The sequence below is a fragment of the Bos mutus genome, chromosome 16 (assembly GCF_027580195.1).
Source record: "Bos mutus isolate GX-2022 chromosome 16, NWIPB_WYAK_1.1, whole genome shotgun sequence".
NCBI classification, from domain to species: Eukaryota; Metazoa; Chordata; class Mammalia; order Artiodactyla; family Bovidae; genus Bos; species Bos mutus.
This window is the reverse complement of record NC_091632.1, coordinates 15,674,326-15,698,582: the sequence shown is the minus strand read 5'-3', so window position 1 is coordinate 15,698,582 and position 24,257 is coordinate 15,674,326. Positions and strand designations below refer to the sequence as shown.

The window sequence follows — 24,257 nt, the reverse complement described above, 5'->3', positions numbered from 1 at the left end:
CTAATTGGGCTTCCCTAGTAGCTCAGACAGTGTAATAAAAAAAAAAAAAAAGCATCCACCTGCAATGCAGAAGACCCAGGGTTGATCCCTGGATCAGGAAGATCTCCTGGAGAAGGAAATGGCAACCCACACTAGTATTCTTGCCTGGAGAATTCCATGGACAGAGGAGCCTGGTAGGCTATAGTCCATGGGGTCGCAAAGAGTCGGACATGACTGAGCAACTAACACACACACACACACACACACACACACACACACACACACACACACACCCTGGATGAGCTGCTCAAATCTAAAACTGATTGTGCTTAAATTCTTTATTTTTGCTCCCCAGATCACTTCCTCTTTCTGACTTCAGAGCTACTGAGGCACAAAAGCTTTGGACCATCTTGGACACTTTCTCTCCCTGTTCTTCCTACATCTGACAGGTTTCAAAGCCCTATAAGATCTACACATGCTTCCCACAGTCCTCCACTTCTAATTCCTCCGATCACTCTGTGCTTCCTGGAATAACGTTACAGCTACAACTAGACCTCTACTGTCAGTCCTTCTTGTGGCGCCCTGCCATACTAATTGCTACCCAAGTAAGCTTTTCACTTTAGCACAGATCTTATCATGTCATTTCTCCAAAATCCCAAATCCCCCTGCTGCCTACCTACTGAATAATGTACATCCTCAGTCATTTCAGTCATGTCCGACTTTTTCTGACTCCATGGACTGTAGTCTGCCAGGCTCCTCTGTCCATGGGATTCTCCAGGCAAGAATACTGGAGTGGGTTGCCATTTCTTCCTGACCCAGGGATTGAACCCGCATCTCCTGCATCTCCTGCATTGGCAGGTGGATTCTTTACCACTGTGCCACCTGGGAAGCCTCACTGAATGATGTACCAACACCATATGGGCATTTAAACCCCTACTAATGCAGTATCAATCCATGATTTGGTTCTCTCCCTCAAATTACTATGGCATTTTACCTGAACAGAATTTCTCCACATATAACCCATGCTGGGTTTTTGCTCAAATGAAAGCTGAGTGCCAAAGAATTGATGCTTTTGAACTGTGGTGCTGGAGAAGACTCTTCAGAGTCCCTTGGACTGCAAGGAGATCCAACCAGTCTATCCTAAAGGAAATCAGTCCTGAATATTCATTGGAAGGACTGATGCTGAAGCTGAAACTCCAATACTTTGGCCACCTGATGCAAAGAACTGACTCATTTGAAAAGACCCTGATGCCAGGAAAGATTGAAGGCAGAAGGAGAAGGGGATGACAGAAGATGAGATGGTTGGATGACATCACCGACTCAATGGACATAAGTTTGAGTAAACTCTGGGAGTTGGTGATGGACAGGGAGGCCTGGCGTGCTGCAGTCCATGGGGTTGCAAAGAGTCATACACGACTGAGCGACTGAACTGAACTGAATTGATATTTATACCACTTAGAATTTTCTTCCCTTTTAGTTTCCCCAATATCTGCTTGTCAAAATCCTATCCATTCTTGAAGGTCTTTCAGAATTTGTTTTCTTTTATCAATTTTTTTACATGTCCTCACTGGATACAATTCCTATCTTCTTAGAATCCTCTGTATCACTTCATCCCTCTTATTACATTTACAACATCCTATTTCCTACTAATATTACTTTTATGCTTTCATCAGCTCCTTTACCAGACTGCAGGGTCTTCATAACTACAAAGAGAGGATTCTGTGTAGTAAGTAAAATAATAGGAATTAAATATTTATTAAATAGAGTTTTAAAACAATGATATTTTTAAAAATTTTTGAAAATCTTTCAAGGAAAAGCTTATGCACACTAAAAATGTCATTATTTTGGTCATATTTTCTTCTTATTCTAAAACTGATACATATAATAGTTTTACTATGAAAATAAATTTAAATACAGAAAAGGACAAGGAGAACAGCAGAAAATTCAGAATACATAATTCAACCACAAACAGTATTAACCATTAGTATATTTTTTTCAGACTTTTCATAACTAACATCTTATCATAAGCATTTTCTCATTTCATGAGAATACAAACCTGAATGGCTACAGAGCATATCCATGAGATAGACAGATAAGGTGTTTAAATGTTCCTCTACTGTTGAACATTTGCTTCCAGTCTTTTAAATTAGAATTTAAATACTGTATATTCATAGTTTAATTTACAAATACTTAACACCTCTGACTATTTCATCAGGACAGAATACCAGAAATGAAAGTGGCAGGTCAGGAAGTATGAATATATTTAATGCTCCTGATATGTGTCATTAAACTGCTTTACAGAAAGGCTATGCCAGAATCCACTCCTATTACAACGTGTACCAGAGCCATCTTCATAGCATCTTACCTAGACTGAACATTAGCAAGTTTACCAATTTGATTAATCAACTATGGCATCTTATTTAATTTCCATTCTTTTCATTATCAGATAAAATTTTAATATAATTGTCGGCATTTTCTTTATGAAATTTGTTACTAGCCTAAATGAGTACCCTAACACAAAATATAAAAACTGCATTTTCCAGAGAGAAGAAAACTGTTTCAGCTCATCTCCATTCTATTTGGGGGCCCCAGTTAGATTTAATGCTCAATATAGAGCTACAGAAACAAAAATTTGGTCCTATGACATACTTTTTTTCAATTACAAAATCATGAAGACACATAACTTACAAAAAACATATTATTCCACAAAGTTCCTGATCCACAGAAGCTGAATGGGTTTTACTTACTACAGAGTTAAGATCAGGCCTAATACACAAGCTTACACAAACATTAACATTATTATTGTAACATTAATGACATTAACCTAGAAAATCCCATTATTGCTAAATCACAAATATAAATAGAAAATATCTAAAAAATGTATAATTTTTAATACTCTAATATAAATGACACTTTTCTAAGCCCTGTTGAAGCATATAAAATTGTAGATATTAGCTATTTTAAGCTACAAAAATAGCAATCCATAAAGTTTAATAAGAATTCTCTCTCATTAAGATTTTCATCTATTGGTTTTCTACAAGATTGCAAAGAAAATCTGTTCAATTTACTTATCAGAATTCAAATTGTTTTAATACATATGATAAAATATTTCTGAACAAATGATCAAAAATCATCTTTTGACCCAGCAGTTCTACTTCACGAAAATTTGTTCCATAAATAAACAATAATTTATTATTACTTAATTAATTCAATTTTAAATAAATATTTATACACTTAGGTTATTTCATTTAATTCTAATAAATTATTGGTTATTTAAATAATTTATTGTAATAAATAATAATTAGAATAAACTATTATTTAAATAACTCTCAAAACAAAAATGTACAAAGATGTATAGGGACAAGTACTAGAAACAATTTAAACAACAATTGACAGAGGACTACTTAAATCAACTACAGTAAATCAGCACAGCGAAATAAATACCCTGCATCTACTCAAAAATAAATAAAACAACAATACTGCAAACATGTACTAGGCACTATTTTGAGTATTTTACATATATCAACTACTTAATCCTTACATCAACCCTATGTAATTATTATAGTTAATTATATAACTATTACATAATTCTTATTATCCCCATTTTACACATAAGGAAACAGAGGCATCAGTTCAGTTCAGTCGCTCAGTTGTGTCCGACTCTGCGACCCCATGAATCGCAGCACGCCAGGCCTCCCTGTCCATCACCAACTCCCAGAGTTCACTGAGACTCACATCCATCAAGTCAGTGATGCCATCCAGCCATCTCATCCTCTGTCGTCCCCTTCTCCTCCTGCCCCCAATCCCTCCCAGCATCAGAGTCTTTTCCAATAACTCAGCTCTTCGCATGAGGTGGCCAAAGTACTGGAGTTTCAGCTTTAGCATCATTCCTTCCAAAGAAATTGCAGGGCTGATCTCCTTCAGAATGGACTGGTTGGATCTCCTTGCAGTCCAAGGGACTTGTGCAAGGTCACCACTAGTAAATTACGAACCAACCTTCAAGCTAATGTGGTCTGGCTCTAAGATGCTTGTTTTCAATGACTATACTATACTGCCTCTCTGGATATAGACAACTATACAAGGCACTGATAGGAAAGATGATCAAAGTACACTATTAGGACAGGGGGAAAGCAAGCTATAGAACAATATGTGAAATCCATTTGTTTTTAAATATCAGAAAGATGAAGAGGGAGTTCAGTTCAGTTCAGTTCAGTCATGTCTGACTCTTTGTGATCCCATGGACTACAGCACACCAGGCCTCCCTGTCCATCACCGACTCCCAGAGTTTACTCAAACTCATATCCATTGAGTCAGTGATGCCATCCAACCATCTCATCCTCTGTCGTCGCCTTCTCCTCCTGCCTTCAATCTTTCCCAGCATCAGGGTCTCTTCAAATGAGTCAGTTCTTCGCATCAGGTGGCCAAAGTATTGGAGTTTCAGCTTCAACATCAGTCCTTCCAAAGAACACCCAGGACTGATCTCCTTTAGGATGGACTCGTTAGATCTCCTTGCAGTCCAAGGGACTCTGAAGACTCTTCTCCAACACCACAGTTCAAAAGCATCAACTCTTCGGCGCTCAGCTTTCTTTATGGTCCAACTCTCACATCCATACATGACTACTGGAAAAACCATAGCTTTGACTAGAGGGACCTTTGTCGGCAAAGCAATGTCTCTGCTTTTCAATATGCTATCTGGGTTGGTCGTAACTTTCCTTCCAAGGAGTAAGCGTCTTTTAATTTAATGGCTGCAGTCACCATCTGCAGTGATTTTGGAGCCCAGAAAAATAAAGTCTGACACTCTTTCCACTGTTTCCCCATCTATTTCCCATGAAGTGATGGGACCGGATGCCATAATCTTCGTTTTCTGAATGTTGAGCTTTAAGCCAACTTTTTCACTCTCCACTTTCATCAAGAGGCTTTTGAGTTCCTCTTCACTGTCTGCCATAAGGGTGGTGTCATCTGCATATCTGAGGTTATTGATATTTCTCCCGGCAATCTTGATTCCAGCTTCTGCTCTACTAGCCCAGCGTTTCTCATGATGTACTCTGCATATAAGTTTAAGCAGGGTGACAATATACAGCCTTGATGTACTCCTTTCCCGATTTGGAACCAGTCTGTTGTTCCATGGCCAGTTCTAACTGTTGCTTCCTGACCTGCAAACAGATTTCTCAAGAGACAGGTCAGGTGGTGTGGTATTCCCATCTGTTGAAGAATTTTCCAGTTTGTGGTGATCCACACAGTCAAAGGCTTTGGCATAGTCAATAAAGCAGAAATAGATGTTTTTCTGGAACTCTCTTGCTTTTTTGATGATCCCACGGATGTTGGGAATTTGATCTCTGGTTCCTCTGCCTTTTCTAAAACCAGCTTGAAGATCTGAAGAACTATGGACAGAGGTTGGTGACATTCTACAGGAGACAGGGATCAAGACCATCTCCAAGAAAAAGAAATGCAAAAAAGCAAAATGGCTGTCTGAGGAGGCCTTACAAATAGTTGTGAAAAGAAGAGAAGCAAAGAGCCAAGAGAGAAAAGCAAAAGATATACCCATTTGAATGCAGAGTTCCAAAGAACAGCAAGGAGAGGTAAGAAAGCCTTCCTCAGCGATCAGTGCAAAGAAATAGAGGAAAACAACAGAATGGGAAAGACTAGAGAATTCTTCAAGAAAATTAGAGATACCAACGGAACATTTCATGCAAAGATGGGCACAATAAAGGACAGAAATGGTAGGGACCTAACAGAAGCAGAAGATATTAAGAAGAGGTGGTAAGAATACACAGAAGAACTGTACAAAATATATCTTCACGATCCAGATAATCACGATGGTGTGATCATCCACCTAGAGCCAGACATCCTGGAATGTGAAGTCAAGTGGCCTTAGGAAGCATCACTACGAACAAAGCTACTGGACATGATGGAATTTCAGTTGAACTATTTCAAATCCTAAAAGATGATGCTGTGAAAGGGCTGCATTCAATATGGCAGCAAATTTGAAAAACTCAGCAGTGGCCACAGGACTGGAAAAGGTCAGTTTTCATTCCAATCCCAAAGAAAGGCAATGCCAAAGAATGCTCAAAGAACACACAGTTGCACTCATCTCACACGCTAGCAAAGTAATGCTCAGAATTCTCCAAGCCAGGCTTCAACAGTAAGTGAACTGTGAACTTCCAGATGTTCAAGCTGGTTTTCGAAAAGGCAAGAAGAGGGAGGAGTGTATGTTTATATACAAAGGAAGTTTCTGACAATATTCCCATTTCTTGGGCATCAAAGTGAAAAAGGAAGAATTTCCATTTCTATTTTATAGACTTCCATCTAGCGTAAATTTCTTTCTATATTCATTTTATAATATTTTTTAGAAACTAGCTAATAAGAATAATTTTATCCCTTGGGTCCCCAGGTATCTTAAGGAGAAACTCTTTCCTATCCCCCACCTAATTGGTATGTTCATGCTCAGATGCTTTTCCACTTTCTTATAACCTAATCATTCATCTTTTCTTACTCAATATTGAACAGTTATACACTGAGCACCTTCTGTGTGCCAAGCATTCCTGTAAGTGCAGGTATCTGTCAACACAATGAATCATAATCTCTAATCTTAGGAACCTAAAGTTTTTAATGACACACATAGCCTTGACTGAATATATTTGTTTCTCCCACCTTTTCTTCTTCAAACAGAATTAAGAGATCCATTCATAGGAACAATACCTGTTTTAACCCCCTCTCCTAAAATCCTGTCTGGCATTTCCAACTGCCTACTCAACACCACCTAGAAATTTAATTTAATAAGCATCTCAAACTCAAAAGGGGCTTCCCAGGTAGCTCAAATGGTAAAGAATCTGCCTGCAATGTGGGAGATCTGGGTTCGATCCCTGCATTGGGAAGATCTCCAGAGAAGGGAATGGCAACCCACTCCACTATTCTTGCCAGAAGAACTCCATGGACAGAGGAGCCTGGTGGGCTACAGTCCAAGGGGTTGCCAAGAGTCAGACAGACACGTTCACTTTCACACTCAAATGTCCAACACCGAATCTCATTTTTCTCTCTAAATTTACTCTTCCCAGAGCTTTCTTTATCTTAGTAAATGGAAACCATTCTTTCGGTTATTTGAGCCCAAATCCATGGAGTCATACAAGGCAGAACCATGCCAGTTCTGTCTTCAAAATACATTCACAATCTAATAACCATTTCTCACCACCTCCACCTCTATGTCCACACCAGCGCTGACTTCTCCTGGATTACTTCAACAACCTCCAAAGTGGTCTCCCTCTTAAATTCTATTTTTCCTCCTAGATTCTGTTTTTCACCAAGCAACCAGAGTGATCCCTACCTTGTCACTTCTCTGCTCAATATGCCCCAGTAACTTCTTCTCCATTCAGAATAAAACTATGTTCTGAAAGTGTCTGAGGAGGCTCTGTCCACATGTGTCCCCACCTCCACGAGACCATTTCCTGTCACTCTTCACATTCTGCTGCAGCCACCGCTGACCTTGCTGTTTCTTGTACAGCAAATACACTCTTGCCTCCAGGCCTATGAGCTTGTTCTCTTTGCCAAAATACTCTTCCCTCCCACGTCCACATCTGCTCCCTCTCTCACTTCCCTCAGGTCATCTGCCAAATGTTCCCTTCTTAATAAGATCGACCACTCTATGTAAAATAGAAACCCTCAACTCACCCTTCTGGCATTCCCTCATATATTTACCAATGTATTTGCTTATTGTCTGCTCTGCCTCTATACTATTAACTCCATGAGGACATATTCTTCGTTTTGCTCATTACCATGTTAGAACTGGGGCTTCTCTGGTGGCTCAAATGGTAAAGAATCTGCCTGCAATGCAGGAGACCTGGGTTGGGAAGATCCCCTGGAGTAGGGCATGCATGACAAGCCACTCCAGTACTCTTGCCTGGAGAACCCCATGGATAGAGGAGCCTGGCACCCTGCAGTCCATGAGGCTGCAAAACGTCGGACACAACTGAGTGAGTGAGCACAGCACATGTTAGAACTAGGGCTTCCCAGGTGGCGCTAGTGGTAAAGAACCTGCCTGCCAATCCAGAAGGCATAAGAGACGTGGGTTCAATCTCTGGGTTGGGAAGATCCCAGGGCATGACAACCCACCCCAGTGTCCTTGCCTGGAGAATACCATGGACAGAAGAGCCTGGTGGGCTACAGTCCATAGGGTCACAAAAGAGTCAGACACACGCTAAGAAGCGACTTAGCGTGCATGCACGCATGTTAAAACTAAGAGCCCAGAGCGTGCCCAAAATATTTCTAATTGAATGAATTAAAATGTTAAGAAAATTAGTCCAAGAGACTTGTGTGGAAAATGAATAGTTCTGTAAGCAAAGGGAAGTTAAAGCCCAAACCATAAATATTCAAACATTTATATTATGGAGAAAACAATTCTTCAATGTTTACTTTTTCATTAATAGCCACTCATGCATATGAAAGTGATATTTTTATGATAAATGCACAACCTCCTATTTCACAGGTAACAAAGTACCAGCGACACATAAAAGGTAACACACTGTCCCCCATCCAGTTCACCTGACTGCTCATGCCAAATCCAGGAAAGCATCCTAAATTCTCCTCCCCCTAACTTTAAATCCATCATAGGTCCCACTGAAAGTGAAAAGTGAAAGTGAAAGTTGCTCAGTCGTGTCCGACTCTTTGGATCCCATGGACTGTGAATTCTCTAGGCCAGAATACTGGAGTAGGTAGCCTTTCCTTTCTCCAAAGGATCTTCCTGGTTGAGGAACTGAACCAGGGTCTCCTGCATTGCTGGTAGATTCTTTACCAATTGAGCTATCAGGGAAGCCCACATAGGGTCCCATTAATTACCCTCAAAGCAACTCCATAGTATCCCAGAAGGCCATACCATCATCATCTCTTGCCCAGGCGATTTTACTAGCCCGCTCACTGCGTCTCCTCTTGACTTTCTATAATCCATTCCACATATAACAGTCAGAGGGATTTTCTTGAATGTGAACCAGATCGTGTCACTGCTTAAAATGTCCAATCACTTCCCAATGCCCTTGAATGAAAGCCAAAGTCTCTACCTTGCTCCTGCCTGCTTCTTCCGTAGCTTCATGTAACACCAAAGCCATCGATTGCTAGATCCAACTGAATGGTCTCCATTCTTGTTCATCAAACCAACCAAGTTTACTTCTGCCTTCGATTTTTCACACTGATCCCTATTAGAACGGGCTTCCGCCTTACATTCAAAGGGTTATTTCTTTTGTCATTCAGAACTCCTCTAAATGTCACTTTTTTAGAGTAGCCTTCCTTGAATAACTAAAATTGTCACCCAGTCACTTTCTATTAGATCTCTGTTAAAAATGAGTATGAATGAGCGCTAAGTCGCTTCAGTCGTGTTCAATATTTTGTGACCCTATGGACCACAGCCAGCCAGGCTACTCTGTCCACGGTATTCTCCAGGCAGGAATACTGGAGTGGGTTGCCATTCCCTCCTCCAAGGAATCTTCCCGATCCAGGGATTGAACCCTTGTCTCTGGCATCTCCAGCACTGGCAGGCCAGTACTTTATCACTAGCACCACCTGGGAAACCCCAGAAATGAGTAGAGTCCCCATTATTAGCTGATATTATCACTCTTTCATTTTCTGTCTGACTTTCCACAAGAAGAATCTAAGTTTATTTTCCTGTCTTGTTCATTGAAAAAAAAAGTCTAATAGACAGTACATACTCAATAAATTTGCTGAATATTAAATGAATCCAGAGTCCCTATTTCTACTATAATCTATTTGTATTATAAAATCTTTTAAAAATTAAACAATAAACACCTGAAATAAACTGTCAACAGCAATTTCTCTCCTCTCCCCACCCCCATCCCCCCACCTTCCCCCCATTTAAATAATCCAGGACAAATTCCATTCCATATGATCATTCAAAGTCAGGCATGGTCAACAGCAAAGGAAAAGAAATTTGGTGAAGACAATCTAAAACACTGAAAAATTTGAAAGCCACATGTCTATGGCTTTAAAGCAGATTATAAACATCGTCTATAGTAACAAGGTAAAATCAGTTGAAATATGAGCTTTAAGAAGTATAAGAAATGATAAGATGGCATAAGAAAAAATTAAGTATTTGGAGAAGGAAAAGGAAAAACAGGAAGAGGAAGCTCAAATAGCAGAGGTAAACCAGGATTGGAAATTTACCACAGATTATCTCCAACATGAATAATCCACACTGGGTAATAGAATATTGACTATAATTACATTCATCCTACTGACCTTGTTCTAAATTATTATGGATTATTACTACGCAAGTTATTTTGTTCCACACCAGAGGTGGCTGTATTTCGCTATCAGATGACATGACCTCTAATTCAATAATGTCTGTAATGCACTGGTATCCTCAGATAAAAGCTGTCTATAATGTCTGAACAAAGGTGAATTAGTTATCCAATTCACACACGCAATTAACTCTCTTAATACCTGAGAGACCATGGAGCCCCTTCTGAATTTCCTATTAAATACTACATATGGAGGTCTTCCCTCCATCTGTAGTTATCTTGTGCTGTACTTCATAATAAACAATATTAATAGTTTATTGCCCCTGTCAAAAATCTTACATTAGTTACCATAAGAGACCTCATTCCACAAAGCAATGACTCATTTTCCTAGCAAAATGCATTCAATTCAAATGTTATGCCTATTACTAAAGCACAACAGTTCTTTATTCTCAGTGACGTAAAAATAATAACAACACCTTCTTGAAACATGGTAATTTTCTTTACCACTTAAAAAAATCTCTCAAAATCCAAAAGGCAATTGTTTATCTTGTGCATTTATATTTATATGCTATGTTCATTTTAATAGAAGACTAATTATTTAAACTCAGGTGTTAAAGGGCAAAAACAAACCAAAACGTAGTATTTTTTTTGCCACCTGTTCCCTTTACTAAGAGCTGAAATCTCATAAAGAGTCTGAAGGCAGAGCACTGCGCCTCTGCTTTGTACCCATATGTGATGCCAATGGCTGTATTCATAAAAACCCAGATCAGAATAACTAGTTAATGTCAAACGTTAAGCAAATACCTACGCCTTCTAAAAAAGGAGGTAATTAATTAATTCTTCAGGGGATGCTTTTCATTTTGTCATCTAACATTAATGTATCTTTTTCAGCAAAGAACAAGAGAAATTCCTAAAATAAAACCTAGTCCTCTTAGCACACGGCCGCATTAAAGTTCTCGTCATACTGGACCCATCCTCAGAGTAAGGAAGCAGTTAAGCATATCTAAGAATGTTCCTACGGTTCAAATGAAATCTGCTGCTCGCCTGGGCTTTCATTGTCCCTCGCAACTCAAAGTGGGCGGGGGTGGGGGGGCAGGTGGCGAGCAGAGGAATAGGAAACAGTTTCTCACATGTGTTTCGTATGTTTTATCCACTCAAGTAATGACAGAAGGAAGAAGGACATTATAGAAACTAAAAAGCTAAGAAGGGTGCTCGGCTTCAGTGCATAAACAATTTAAGCTACAAACCAACCTTCTGCGTGCTGCAGCACAAGAAATACTGACTCCTCAGAAACGATGTACTTGTGCAGGCACACCATGTTGGGCACACAGCGGGGGACGATGGTCTTTCTGTTCCTGCTGTATTCACTGCTTTTCCTTAGACCCTGACAGAGAACAAAAAGGTCAGTTGTACCCTCAGTTGCCTTTGGAGCCTGCTGTGCTCTGTGTTTATCAACCAAACTAATCTATCCGAGTTACTCTGGGCTTCAGAGAAACCACTCATCTGCTGCTCTATGCCCCTCGGTCCCTGGAGGCTCTGCTGATGGCATCTGGCGTGAGTCCAGAGCACTGAAGATGCCACAAAGCTGCCATTAAAATCAATTACGTGGGTCAGTGTTTTTATTAGAGATGCTCTCAAACTAAGTCATCAGGATGACACACAGTTATTTCTCTATGACCTTTTCTTAAGTTTTATTTTACTTATGTGTATCTTCAAAGCAGCAGACATCGTGAGATCAATTCAAATTCCTGAGACACAAAAGGTATTCCGAGATTAAACAGGCAGTTTTGAAATTCTATTCCAAAAAAAATACGAAGATCATTTTAAGTTTTCTCCAAAGGAACAAGGTATGTGGAGTTCCTCACGTCACACCCTGGTTTAAAAACCTGAGGAAATAGCAGCAGTAAAGTACACGCAGAGAGAAAATTTTATTTCAGTGTATGTCAATGTGACCTACTGCCATGCTGATAAGTAAAAGGAAAAATATCAGAAAAACATAACACTAATTTGAAATTCATTAATTCTGGATGCTGAGGAAATGCTTAAAATTAGGATACTTTTAGAATATTGCACTATCAAAATCCACTTCAAATATGATTTTGAAATTACAAAATTTGGGGGGGGTTCTTCCCTTATTCACTTAATTACAAATTGAATAATACAGAGAATCAAAATTGAATTTAGGTAAAAGACACGGCCAGGGACGTAGATAACACTTTTCCAAATACCTTTAACAAAGACTTTAAGGTAAAATTTCAGCTCTTAAGAACTGTAATCATAATCAAATGTATGATTGCATGTGGTCTTCATAAATTATGCAAAATATATTAGAGATGTACTTAAATTATACACTATACATTTAAACAGCATAAAAGGAGCCTTCAACTTATCCAAATTATTTCCTCCACTCTTTTTAAATGTATGCTACAGAGTATTTATCAACTGTGATGGAAGGACACAGAATAAAGTGAATCCAGATGACTGTAAACACACAAAAAAAACATTCAAACACCCAGAAAAAAAATACTTTCTTTCAGAAGCATAATTTGAAAACATATTTCTAAACTCATTAAACAGAAAAATTCTTACTTTTAAAATAAATGTCTGTTCTGTCCTTGTGTCCATTACAAGTAAAACCTACAAAAAAAGACATGAGTAATAAATTATTTACAATATAATGAAATACGAACTCATAACTTTTTGAAACCATACTAAAGGTTTGGGGAGAAAGTGCTGAAACTGACTCAGCCAAAACCGCTAATTTGTGAATAGGCTTTTTTTTAAAGTCACCAAATCACACAGTGAAAACTCTTATCCAAAGGCTATTTCCTTTCTAAAAATGCCATATTTTAGAAACTCTACCATGTTTTCCTAGATTTATTTTAAAATATAATTCTTAAAAGGAAAAATTATTTTAGAAAAAGAACTTTTCCTTATGAAACATTAAGTGGCTAAGTAAAAAATGAATAAATAAATAACTGTTTTACAGAAATTGAAGTCTCAATTTTCTTCCCAAAACCTCACACGTAGCCACTTGCTACAATGTGATCTCAATAACTCAGGCTCAACCCAAGGCACCCTCTGGTGCTACTTCTCCATCCTGGACTCATCCTTAAATCCTCTTTTCCCATCAGCAAATCCTGCCAGCTCTCTCTTCAAACTGGATCCAGAATCTGAACTCACCTCACCCCTTCCACAGGTATTACCCTGAATAAAACAAAGATTTACCCGGATTATAACAATGGCCTCCCAACAGATTTCTCTGCTTCCATCTTTGCTGTCCTATGCTCTATTCTCAAAATAGTAGGCAGGTTTTCTTTTTAAAACATTATGTTATATCATGTCACTTTTCTTATTCAGAGAAAAAGCATACATCCAAAAAATGACTTCAAGATCCCTCATAATTTCACACATCACCCCCTCAAACCACCTACTCCCCCTACCCATCTTGATGAAAAGAGTGAACAGAGATAGGGAATTATCCTCCCATATTTACATTTATAGTTTATAAATATATTCGATATTTACATATTTTATATCATGTTGATCTTATCATTTTGGAGACATTACAGCAGAGGTTGGCAAACTATTCCTGGAGAGATACAGACAGTAAGTATCTTAGGCTTTGCACCCCATGTCGTCTCTAGTGTAGAGAGAAGCACATGAAGCAGCAGAGTCTGAAATGGGCCGTGGCGGGAGAACTTGCACACAGAAATCTGTAAACACCCAGCAATCTGTCAGCACTGTATACACGGCCTTCTTTCCTGCCCTCTTCAGTGATGGGAGCCAAGGGTAAAAGAAGGTATCAAGCTTGGGGAAATAAAAGAATGCTGAGAACAAACAGGCGAGTTAAAATGAGGAACCTGTTTAAGACCTGATGAATCTGAAGTCATAGCAACAACTTCATCTTTGACCCCTCTTCTGAGTGCTTCATCGATCCTATTCTACTCCATCTAATCTCAAACAAATACTCCCACGGATACCTCCTTAACTCCTATCCTCTTCCCAAAGCCCTCTTCTCACTAAAAACAAAACCCAGTTTCACCTCTTAACAGTATTAAATAATATTATCACCCATGAAACCCCCTAAATCAAAAAGCTCCTTAAGTCCTGTGAGTTCTCCCGTCCCCACCTTCATGACCAGTGACCTAGAAGTCTAGTCAATTCTACCCCCTAAGTATTTCTCTTTTCCACCTCCACTCTCCTTCACCTACCATGATTTCAGTGTTTACTATGTGCTATGCTTTAGTCACGTGGAATCATTGTTAATTCTTTCAATTACCCAGTAAGATAGTTTTACCATTCCCACTCCATATGTGAAGATATTACAGCTTCATCTGTAGAAGATACAATGGTGAAGTGAAGTGAAAGTCGCTTAGTCATGTCCGACTCTTTGCGACCACACAGACTGTCTGTAGAATTTTCCAGGCCAGAATACTGGAGTGGGTAGCCTTTCCCTTCTCCAGGGGATCTTCCCAACCCAGGGATTGAACCCAGGTATCTCGCACTGCAGGTAGATTCTTTTACCAGCTGAGCCACAAGGGAAGCCCATAATGGTAGATAATAATAGTATCTACCATTTGTGAGAATTTCAGTGAGATAATCTTTAAAAGTACTTGGTACAGCCACTTGGTACTATTACTGCTGTTACTATTATAGCTTCTTCTCCCTGAAATGTTCACCCAGCCCCTTATCAAACAAGCACTCATATTTCCATATTCAGCTCAAATGTCACTGATGCTTGTCTTCCTATGTTTTCCTGCTGTATACGATACCAGCCTCTTCAATATGGTTTTATTTGGTCACTTTGATCTATATCCCAACCAGACTTCAAGCTTTTCATCAGCATGTTGTAAGCAGAAAAACAGTTGCCAATGATGCTCATACCTTAATCTCCATAACTTGTGAATATGTTATGTTATTGGCCAAAAGGACTCTGCAGATGCAATTAGGATACAGACCTTAAAACAGATTACCTTGGATTATCTCAGTGGGCTCAATCAAATCATATGAACCCTTAGAGAACTGTCTCGGTCCAGAACTGTAATGATGCACAAAACTGATATGCCAGAAGGGGAAATCAGAGGGATTCATAGTATGAGAGAGAGGTGCTACTGCTGGCTCCAAGACACAGAGGTCCACATGTAAACACTGGACATACCTCTAGGAACTCACAGTAAGCATGGGAAGGAACAGGCAGCTTTTAGGCACAAAGACCAACCCTTGGCTGAGAGCTAGCAACCACAGTCCTACAACTCCGAAGAAAGGAATACAGCCAACAACCTGAATGAGCTTGAAAGTGGGTTTTCCCCAGAGTCTCCAGGAAAGAAAGCAGCCCTGCCGGCACCTTGATTTCAGCCCAATGCAACTCATGTCAGACCTCTGATCCAGAGAACTCTGACATAATAAAGTGAGTTGTTTTAAGCTGTAGAGTTTGTGGTAATTTGTAATGCAGCAACAGAAAATTAATACAGGGCAGAAACTGTATTTCCTGCAACACATAACCTATCCACCTCCCAAAGTAACTGTTCACTAAACATATGTGAATGAATTTAAGCATAAAAGTTTGGAAGGTAGATAGCAATGTGGGAATGGAGTTTAGAAAATAAGTCAGGACTACAGATGTATATGAATAGCTAAGAATTCTCCATTAAAAATAATAGCTAAAGACAGGAGAAATTATCCTACTAGAATGCTTCAAGCAGGCACTGTGACGGGGTTTAAAGAATCAAATCACATAATTCATTCAACAATCTAATAAGGAAAGTATACTTTTTCCTTTTTTCTTTGATCACACCATGCAGCATATGGGATCTTCGTTCCCCAACTAGGGATCAAACCCACACGTGTGAAACTTTCAATACTGCACTATGCGGTGACCTGGGGACAGAAGCGAACTGCTCTGAGTTAGTAATGGGGGGTAAGAAAATGGAGGAAACATATACGTATCTTTCCACAGAGAAGTATATCAGAAGAAGGAAAAACACTAAAATGAAACAGTTAGTAGGATTATCAGGTTTGAACCTTTTTCAGATAGGGTAAAACTGCTCTCCCTTGGAACTTGTATTCACCACCAATCTTGAACCTCCAAGTCAAGGAAATATATTCAAAGAACCTGAACCTTGACAATCAAATTAATATCATGAGTGCAAAAGGAGGCACATCTCTGTAAAGGAGAGCTCAATAAACATCTACTGAGCCTGTAAAGACATTCAGTGTCCCTTAAATCTCATTTGTTTTCATATCTGTTTGTGACTCTTTTAAAGTCACTCACCAGATTCCAATCCAAAACATTTCACCAGGGAAAAGGTATGGAAGCCGTACAAAGGAAATAACTTTTTCCCTACCAGAAGCTTCTTAACCGACTGGACAATATGTACCTGTATAAATCAGCAGTGATACCTCTTTGCTGGTCTCACTTAGCCATGAAGCATGAAGTCAATAGATAAAAAGGCCAAATTAAGATCGATGAACATGGCTGAGAAGGGCTTCTTTGCTTACATTTACTTTCTCCTCCTACCAAGTTTGTTTGTGACCAGACAATGTTCACATTGAGGCAATAAACACAAGAACATATGTGATTTTTTTTAAATGTGCCCTTTGACTGTCAATTTCTCCCAAACAGGTGTTGGCTAAATGATTATAAATTGGCCTCTGGATACACCTCTTCAACTGAGCCGTACAGGGCTGGTGATAATATAATTAGACCTAAAAACATCAGGCTGGTGAATGCTTTCCATCTGTTTGGCAATAATGTTTAGTTAACAATAGTCTTTAAAAGAAGCACCTTCAACTTCAGTTCTTAAAGTTATTTATAGAGCCATTCTTAACACACCAGCACTCCTGCTAACAAGAGCTTTAGCCACTTGGAAATTATTAGCCATACGGCTGTATACAAAGAGAAACGACTGCATTTAACATCTGTATCTTTCCAAATTTACACGCTTCAACCTCATTTAGAGTCATTTCTTAATGAACAGTGCTATGGCACTGCATTAATATTATAGTTGCATGCACAAAGATCATAAGGAGCCAAACATTTTTTTAATGCCAACAGTAGGCCAATCTGTAATGAAGCTGTCAGCATAAAGGACAAAATAATAGCTTCTTTAACCCTCAAACAGAATTTGTTCATTTGTGGACTAGAACACATCAATTTAAAAACTGCTCATGGGTTTGCTCACCTTTATAAAGACAAAAATCTAATCTAGTACTAATTTGATACAATTGTCTTTCCAATAAAAGGCTCCTAAAACCAGCTTTTATTTCATGATAAAACAAGTTCTATAACTCAAACTGTCATGAAATAATTATCTTGGATGGCATACCTTATTGAGAGAATACAATTAATGTATTTTTCCCTTTCATTTTTCACACTCACTTATCAGCACTATATTAGCATATGGTCTAACAGGAGAGATTACTCCATCTTTGCCCATGGTAATATATAGAATCACTGCTCCTAACTGGAAAAAAAAAAAGCAAACAACTTATCCCTCTAGGATTAGCCTCATCTGTTCTTCAATTCCACCAGCACAATGAGACTTGCCTACTTTCCTTTCACAACAGTAGCAAGAAAAGTTCCAGTTGATTATCAGTAAATTTTGTTAACTAGAATGGGGAAGACTTGACATTTAACTAGGTTTAACTAGGTACTACCTCTGGAAAGAGGGGAGGTGGGAGAGCATATCAAAAGTATCAAATGACAATTAATTTTTAGGCATATGAAAAATAAATTTGGAGAAAAGAAAAGAGACAAACAGCAATAAAGACATGATGAATGTGGTGAGGAAGTGCAGAAAGTTCCCTTCGGTGAAGATTATATGTCATCTATTTTTGAATTTTTTTAGATACTTAATTTAAATGCTGACATTCAAAGTCTGTAAGCCTCTAGAGTTAACTCCAGCTCCAATTCCTTTAAGAAGAAAGATTACCTGGGTAATCCAAGGGAACATCTCTCACTACTTTGGTGTCACTTATTTCACAGAACTCCAAAACAATTAATAAAAGTTTTTTTGTTTTTTCTTTTTTTAATGTTTAAGAAAGGCCTACAGAGATAGCCATACTGGCACAAACTGCCTTTCCTCTAACGGTTGTCACGGTATTATTCGTGTTGTCTGGATGTCATCTAAATGGACTTCAGTTGTGCAAGTGATACCACTTAGAATTCACATATAAATATACCAGAGAACAAGGGGATCAACATAAGAAAGAAGCCAGAGAAAATAGAGAAGCCCAATCACACAAGTTAGCTAGTTTTTCTCAACATAGTTCTCAACACTTGACCATGAGTAGATTCATTAAATTCACCTTGGCAGCATTATAGGTACTGGTAATGTTATTCTTCTGTAGAAACAGTCACAAACCTAAAGTACTAAACCCTTGCTTTCCCTGTCAATACTACATGATGATAATAAAATGTTACTTACACTTATTGCTAAAACTCATCTCATTTCATAGGCTGAGAATATTCAAAATGTATTTTGACTGTTAACTGTGAATTCCATACCTTATTCTTAAGAGAGATATCTTATAAAAATTCAACAACCAGAAAACAAGGAGTACTTGGTGAACTTTAATACGAACAACTCTTCCAATTCTTCCCACCGGGGTCTAACTTTCTCTTTCTTGGACATCAGAAACTAGCAGTGTTCCCTGTACCACCGCCCAGCAACTAAAAAGCAAAGGATACTCAGCCTACCACTTCTGTCCATGAGAAACTGCAGCACCAGGAGTGTCAGCATGAACAGACAGTGGAGAGGCACTTCTTGCCCTTATGCCATGAAACCAGTCTGTTCTGGATGGTCCTGTGCTTATTCAGTTTCACTGATAAGAACTGAAGTATGAAGAGCAACATTTGACACGGATACTTACAACTCTATCCTAAAAGATGGAGAGTTCAAGGATCTGTTTTCAGTAAAGCATAAAAATTACCCTTGTGACTGACGGGAAACAGAAAAAAAATTCTTTGGCATCTTATCAGTGTTTTATTCTTGCTAGAATTTCCAAAATAACACAACATCGTGAAGTAAGTGAACAAACAATCCAAAAGGATATTGCTCTGTGGATTGATGGCAAAGCCAAAAACATCACCACGCAACTTACAGCAAGGTGAAATATCATTTTGAAGTGGGCTGAGTTCTCTAGGCATCTATATAGCCTAGAAATATCTTCAAATGCAGGAAACAACAGAACTGATCTACTAGGATTATATGCAATGAGCATGCAAGATCCACATTGTTTTCTAGTTATTAAATTCTAAATTATCGTAAATAAAAATATAGTTTAAATGTTTATCCAAACACATTTAATTCCCCACAACATCCCATTTCAGTTTACCTAATTTTCTTATCTGCCTTAACTATAAACAAATTGGGGCAGAACAAGGGGGAAAGAATGACATTAGGACAAGCAAGCAACACAAAACTAAGCTGGTAAATAACTAATTTCTCTAGGAGAAAACAACTGATCTTAGACTTCTTTAAATGCCCACACATTTGCAAAGGTTTGAGTATGCTAATTTTTTAATTAAAAGATATTTCAGCAGTGAAAGCTCTTTCATATGCACTACTGATTCTTCATCAAACGTTAACTTTCCAACTTAACACCAGTATAGCCGGTGGCAGCCTGAAGGTTCACCATCTGCTGCTACCCAAAGTCACTGTGGCCACCTTCAGAACATATGCATCAAAGCCTGGAGATAAGAGACTGAAGGAATACTGCCTAAGTCAGCATAAGGGCGATGACAAACCCAGAGGCAGGCAACAGGCAAGCTACCAGAAAATTTAGAACATCACGAACCATCAGTCACCTCTTCGAATACATACCCAAGGTCACAAGGGATTCTAGTGGCTGAACAAACAGCCAAGAGAAATACTACCACTAATGGCATTTACTTAAGTAAATAAGTGTGATGATTTTTTCCTTAAAAGAGAGGGGATAGTTATTTTTTAAATCTCCTGTAATTTTATTCAAAGCAAGCATATGGTAAATGAAATATAAAATTGAAGTTATATTAATCTATGAATAATAATAAAGGTATAAGTATATATTTTAGGCAGTCATAAAATAAGGTACTTTGCTTTGAAAGATTTATTTTCTGTGTACCATCATACCCACCATTCAAATATTATCAAAGTACTTTGAGATGAGATTTTATAAAATTCACAAAACAGCAATTAAAAACCCTGATTTCTGGCTACTGAAAAATGTCATTTATTTAAGGTAATGATCATATTCACCACAATACTGCATAGAGAAACATAATATTGTGGTGTCTTTTAAAATATTAAAGAGAGAAACTCAAAAACCTGGCTATATTCAATTAGAATACTGAATAATTGACATATTCATCTTAAAAGAAATTAACTAATATGAAATTTTCTTATACATCATCTTTGATTTCTAGGTTGGTTATTTTGGTTTCTTAAATGTAGTTAGAAAAAAGCAATATAGAAAATATGTTTTAGAGAATATAAAGCATCTTTCAATTCTTAATTTTAAAATGGCAACAGATATATTTAGTTAGAATTCATTCTAATCTTAATCCAGATATTTAAAAATTCTTCCAAACTTCCACAGCAAATTAGTTATAAATTAATTTAAATCTAGGGCATTATTAAGCATTCATATACCATAAGAACTGTCATGATGAAGCCCATTTGTCCTGCCCTCTATTTAAATTGAACACAACCTGTTGAGCACAACTATCTACAGTTTCTACAACCGAATACAGTAGTGTAGTGTATGTATGCGTGTCCCAGGAGAACACAGTTAATACCTCTGTACACTTGTAATTTCAATAATAATCATGATTTCTTAAAGGGTCATAGTTTGTCATTGTGAGAGCTAAAAATAGAGTTCAGTTCACTTCACTTCACTTCAGTCGCTCAGTCATGTCCGACTCTTTGAGACCCCATGAACCGCAGCACGCCAGGCCTCCCTGTCCATCACCAACTCCCGGAGTCCACCCAAACCCATGTCCATTGAGTCAGTGATGCCATCCAACCATCTCATCCTCTGTCGTCCCCTCCTCCTGCCCTCAATCTTTCCCAGCATCATGGTCTTTTCAAATGAGTCAGCTCTTCGCGTCAGGTGGCCAAAGTATTGGAGTTTCAGCTTCAACATCAGTCCTTCCAATGAACACCCAGGACTGATCTCCTTTAGGATGGACTGGTTGGATCTCCTTGCTGTCCAAGGGACTCTCAAGAGTCTTCTCCAACACCACAGTTCAAAAGCATCAATTCTTTGGCACTCAGCTTTTTTACAGTCCAACTCTCACATCCATACATGACTACTGGAAAAACCACAGCCTTGACTACACGGACCTTTGTTGACAAAGTAATGTCTCTACTTTTCAATATGCTGTCTAGGTTGGTCATAACTTTCCTTCCAAGGAGTAAGTGTCTTTTAATTTCATGGCTGCAATCACCATCTGCAGTGATTTTGGAGCCCCAAAAAATAAAGTCAGCCACTATTTCCACTGTTTCCCCATCTATTTGCCATGAAGCGAAGGGACCGGATGCCATGATCTTCGTTTTCTGAATGTTGAGCTTTAAGCCAACTTTTTCACTCTCCTCTTTCACTCTCATCAAGAGGCTCTTTAGTTCTTCACTTTCTGCCACAAGGGTGGTGTCATCTGCATATCTGAGGTTATTGATATTTCTCCCGGCAATCTTGATTCCAGCTTGTGCTTCCTGCAGCCCAGCGTTTCTCATGATGTACTCTGCATGTAAGTTAAATAAGTAGGGAGACAATATACCGCCTTGATGTACTCCTTTTCCTATTTGGAACTAGTCTGTTGTTCCCTGTCCAGTTCTAACTGTTGCTTCCTGACCTGCATACAGATTTCTCAAGAGGCAGGACAGGTAAACATTATCAAAATAACTTTATCTTCCAAGAAATGTTATGAATATATTATGAATCATAACATTAAAAAAAAGAAAGTAAGCATATTTTGGTGGTGCTAAAAGAATTTGCAAATACAAGTAATGTACTCAAAATTCAAAAACCAGTCATTCTCACACTATTTCATTCCTCCAAAGGGCACTGAAATATGGCTGGCAAAGTTTGTTTTCTTTGACAGACTAATATCAGGATCAGAAAAGATAAAAAGGATTTTAAGGATGTTTCTCTACTTCCCATCTAAAAGTCATTTGGCCAACACCTGGATTATTCATCCTTAGGCAAATAGCTAAATCTAGTCCTGCCCTACAGCAATACAAAACACATGTGATTCTCTGGAAAATAACTCAGGGAGTAATTATTTCAACCACAAATATGAATTTTAAATCTCTTATATTCCTATTAGCCGAATGTCAATGAATGTGAGCCATTCCTCAGTGATATCTCATATTAGGATGTGAAGTGAATGATTCAGTGAACAGTAACCTATACAGAAATGTCTTATATATACACACACACACACACAAAAACATAAATACATAAAAAAACTTTTACTTTGTATAATTTTTAAAATCCTAGGCCTATACATCTATTACTTCATAAAACATGCTTCTAAAGGACATGGTGTGTCTTTGTAAGAAAACAGGATATAAATACAGCAGAAGGCAGAATATAAAAGACAGAGAAATCAGGTTTAAAACAGAAAGGCTGAAGAGCTAGGAAAAACATCCACTTAGGAGGCTCTTCTCAGATCCAAATGCTTTAAAAGCTAGATCTCTACACCTTTGTCATTCTCATTTTGATTGTCTGTTTTCTGTTTTTGTGAAGCAACTTGCCCAAGGCCACAAAGAGATTACGCTAAAGAGAGGTTAAAACTCTGAAGTTCTGGGTTTATAGGCCCAAGTTGAGCTTATGTCATTCAATTCCATAATGAAACCATTTATTTTATTTTTTTGGTTTGAATTCTGAAGTTCACTTGGGATAATGATTTGACACTGTTAACTTTAGATGAAAATTAACTCAAAAGTATGATCTGTTATACTTAGCTTTAGATACATTTTTTTTTTTTTTGCGTTTGCCAGAAACACCTAATACTCTAGAGCTGATAAAAAATATCCATGAAATTAAAAGACACTTACTCCTTGGAAGAAAAGTTATGACCAACCTAGACACCATATTAAAAAGCAGAGACATTACTTTGCCAACAAAGGTCCATCCAGTCAAGGCTATAGTTTTTCCAGTGGTCATGTATGGATGTGAGAGCTGGACTACAAAGAAAGCTTAGCACTGAAGAATTGATGCTTTTGAACTGTGGTGTTGGAGAAGACTCTTGAGAGTCCCTTGGACTGCAAGGAGATCCAACTAGTCCATCCTAAAGAAAATCAATCCTGAATATTCATTGGAAGGACTAATGCTGAAGCTGAAACTCTAATACTTTGGCCACCTGACGCAAAGAACTGACTCCCTGGAAAAGACCCTGATGCTGGTAAAGATTGAAGGTGGGAGGAGAAGGGGACAACAGAGGATGAGATGGTTGGACGGCATCACCAACTCAATGGTCATGAGCTTGAGTAAACTCCGGGAGTTGGTGATGGACAGGTAAGCCTGGCGTGCTGCAGTCCATTGGGTCTCAAAGAGTCACACAACTGAGTGACTGAACTGAACTCAACTGAACTCTGTCTTCATCTCTCTGATTTTTAAAAACAAATGGATTTCACATATTGTTCAGTAGCTTGCTTTTGCCCCCATCCTAATAGTGTACTTTGATCATGTTTCCTTATCAGTGCCTCATATAGGTGTCTATATTCAGAGAGGCAGTATAGTATAGTGATGAAAACAAGGAGCAAAGAGTCGGACACGACTGAGTGACTGAACTGAGACTGAGACTGATTCATACTCTGCCTTAGTATTTTCATTCGGTTGCTAAATGTGCTGTCAATACACTCGCATAAATTTATAGGTTCTGGAAACTGAAATAAGTTCCTAAAAATTAGCAAATATATGCACATAGTTTGTATATCGTGTTCAAAATTGGAGTAGTATGTACTCAGCAAATGCTACCTTTCAAAGGTAAGAGGCTGACACAGAGCCTACATCTTCAAGTCAATCATGTGTATCCAACTAAGTTGCCAA

At 38.3% G+C, this 24,257-nt stretch overlaps 1 protein-coding gene across 3 annotated transcripts in view; it reads right to left on the bottom strand.

Annotated features, from left to right (window-relative positions):
• RPS6KC1 (ribosomal protein S6 kinase C1) overlaps window positions 1–24,257 on the bottom strand; it is a 204,023-nt gene that overhangs the window by 35,402 nt on the left and 144,364 nt on the right. For all 3 annotated transcript variants that reach the window (XM_005888537.2, XM_070384767.1, XM_070384769.1), the window contains 2 exons: window positions 12,810–12,857; window positions 11,472–11,604 (listed from right to left, as the gene is read on the bottom strand). In XM_005888537.2, coding sequence (XP_005888599.2) covers window positions 11,472–11,604; window positions 12,810–12,857 — 181 coding nt within the window. The remainder of the gene's footprint in view (window positions 1–11,471; window positions 11,605–12,809; window positions 12,858–24,257) is intronic.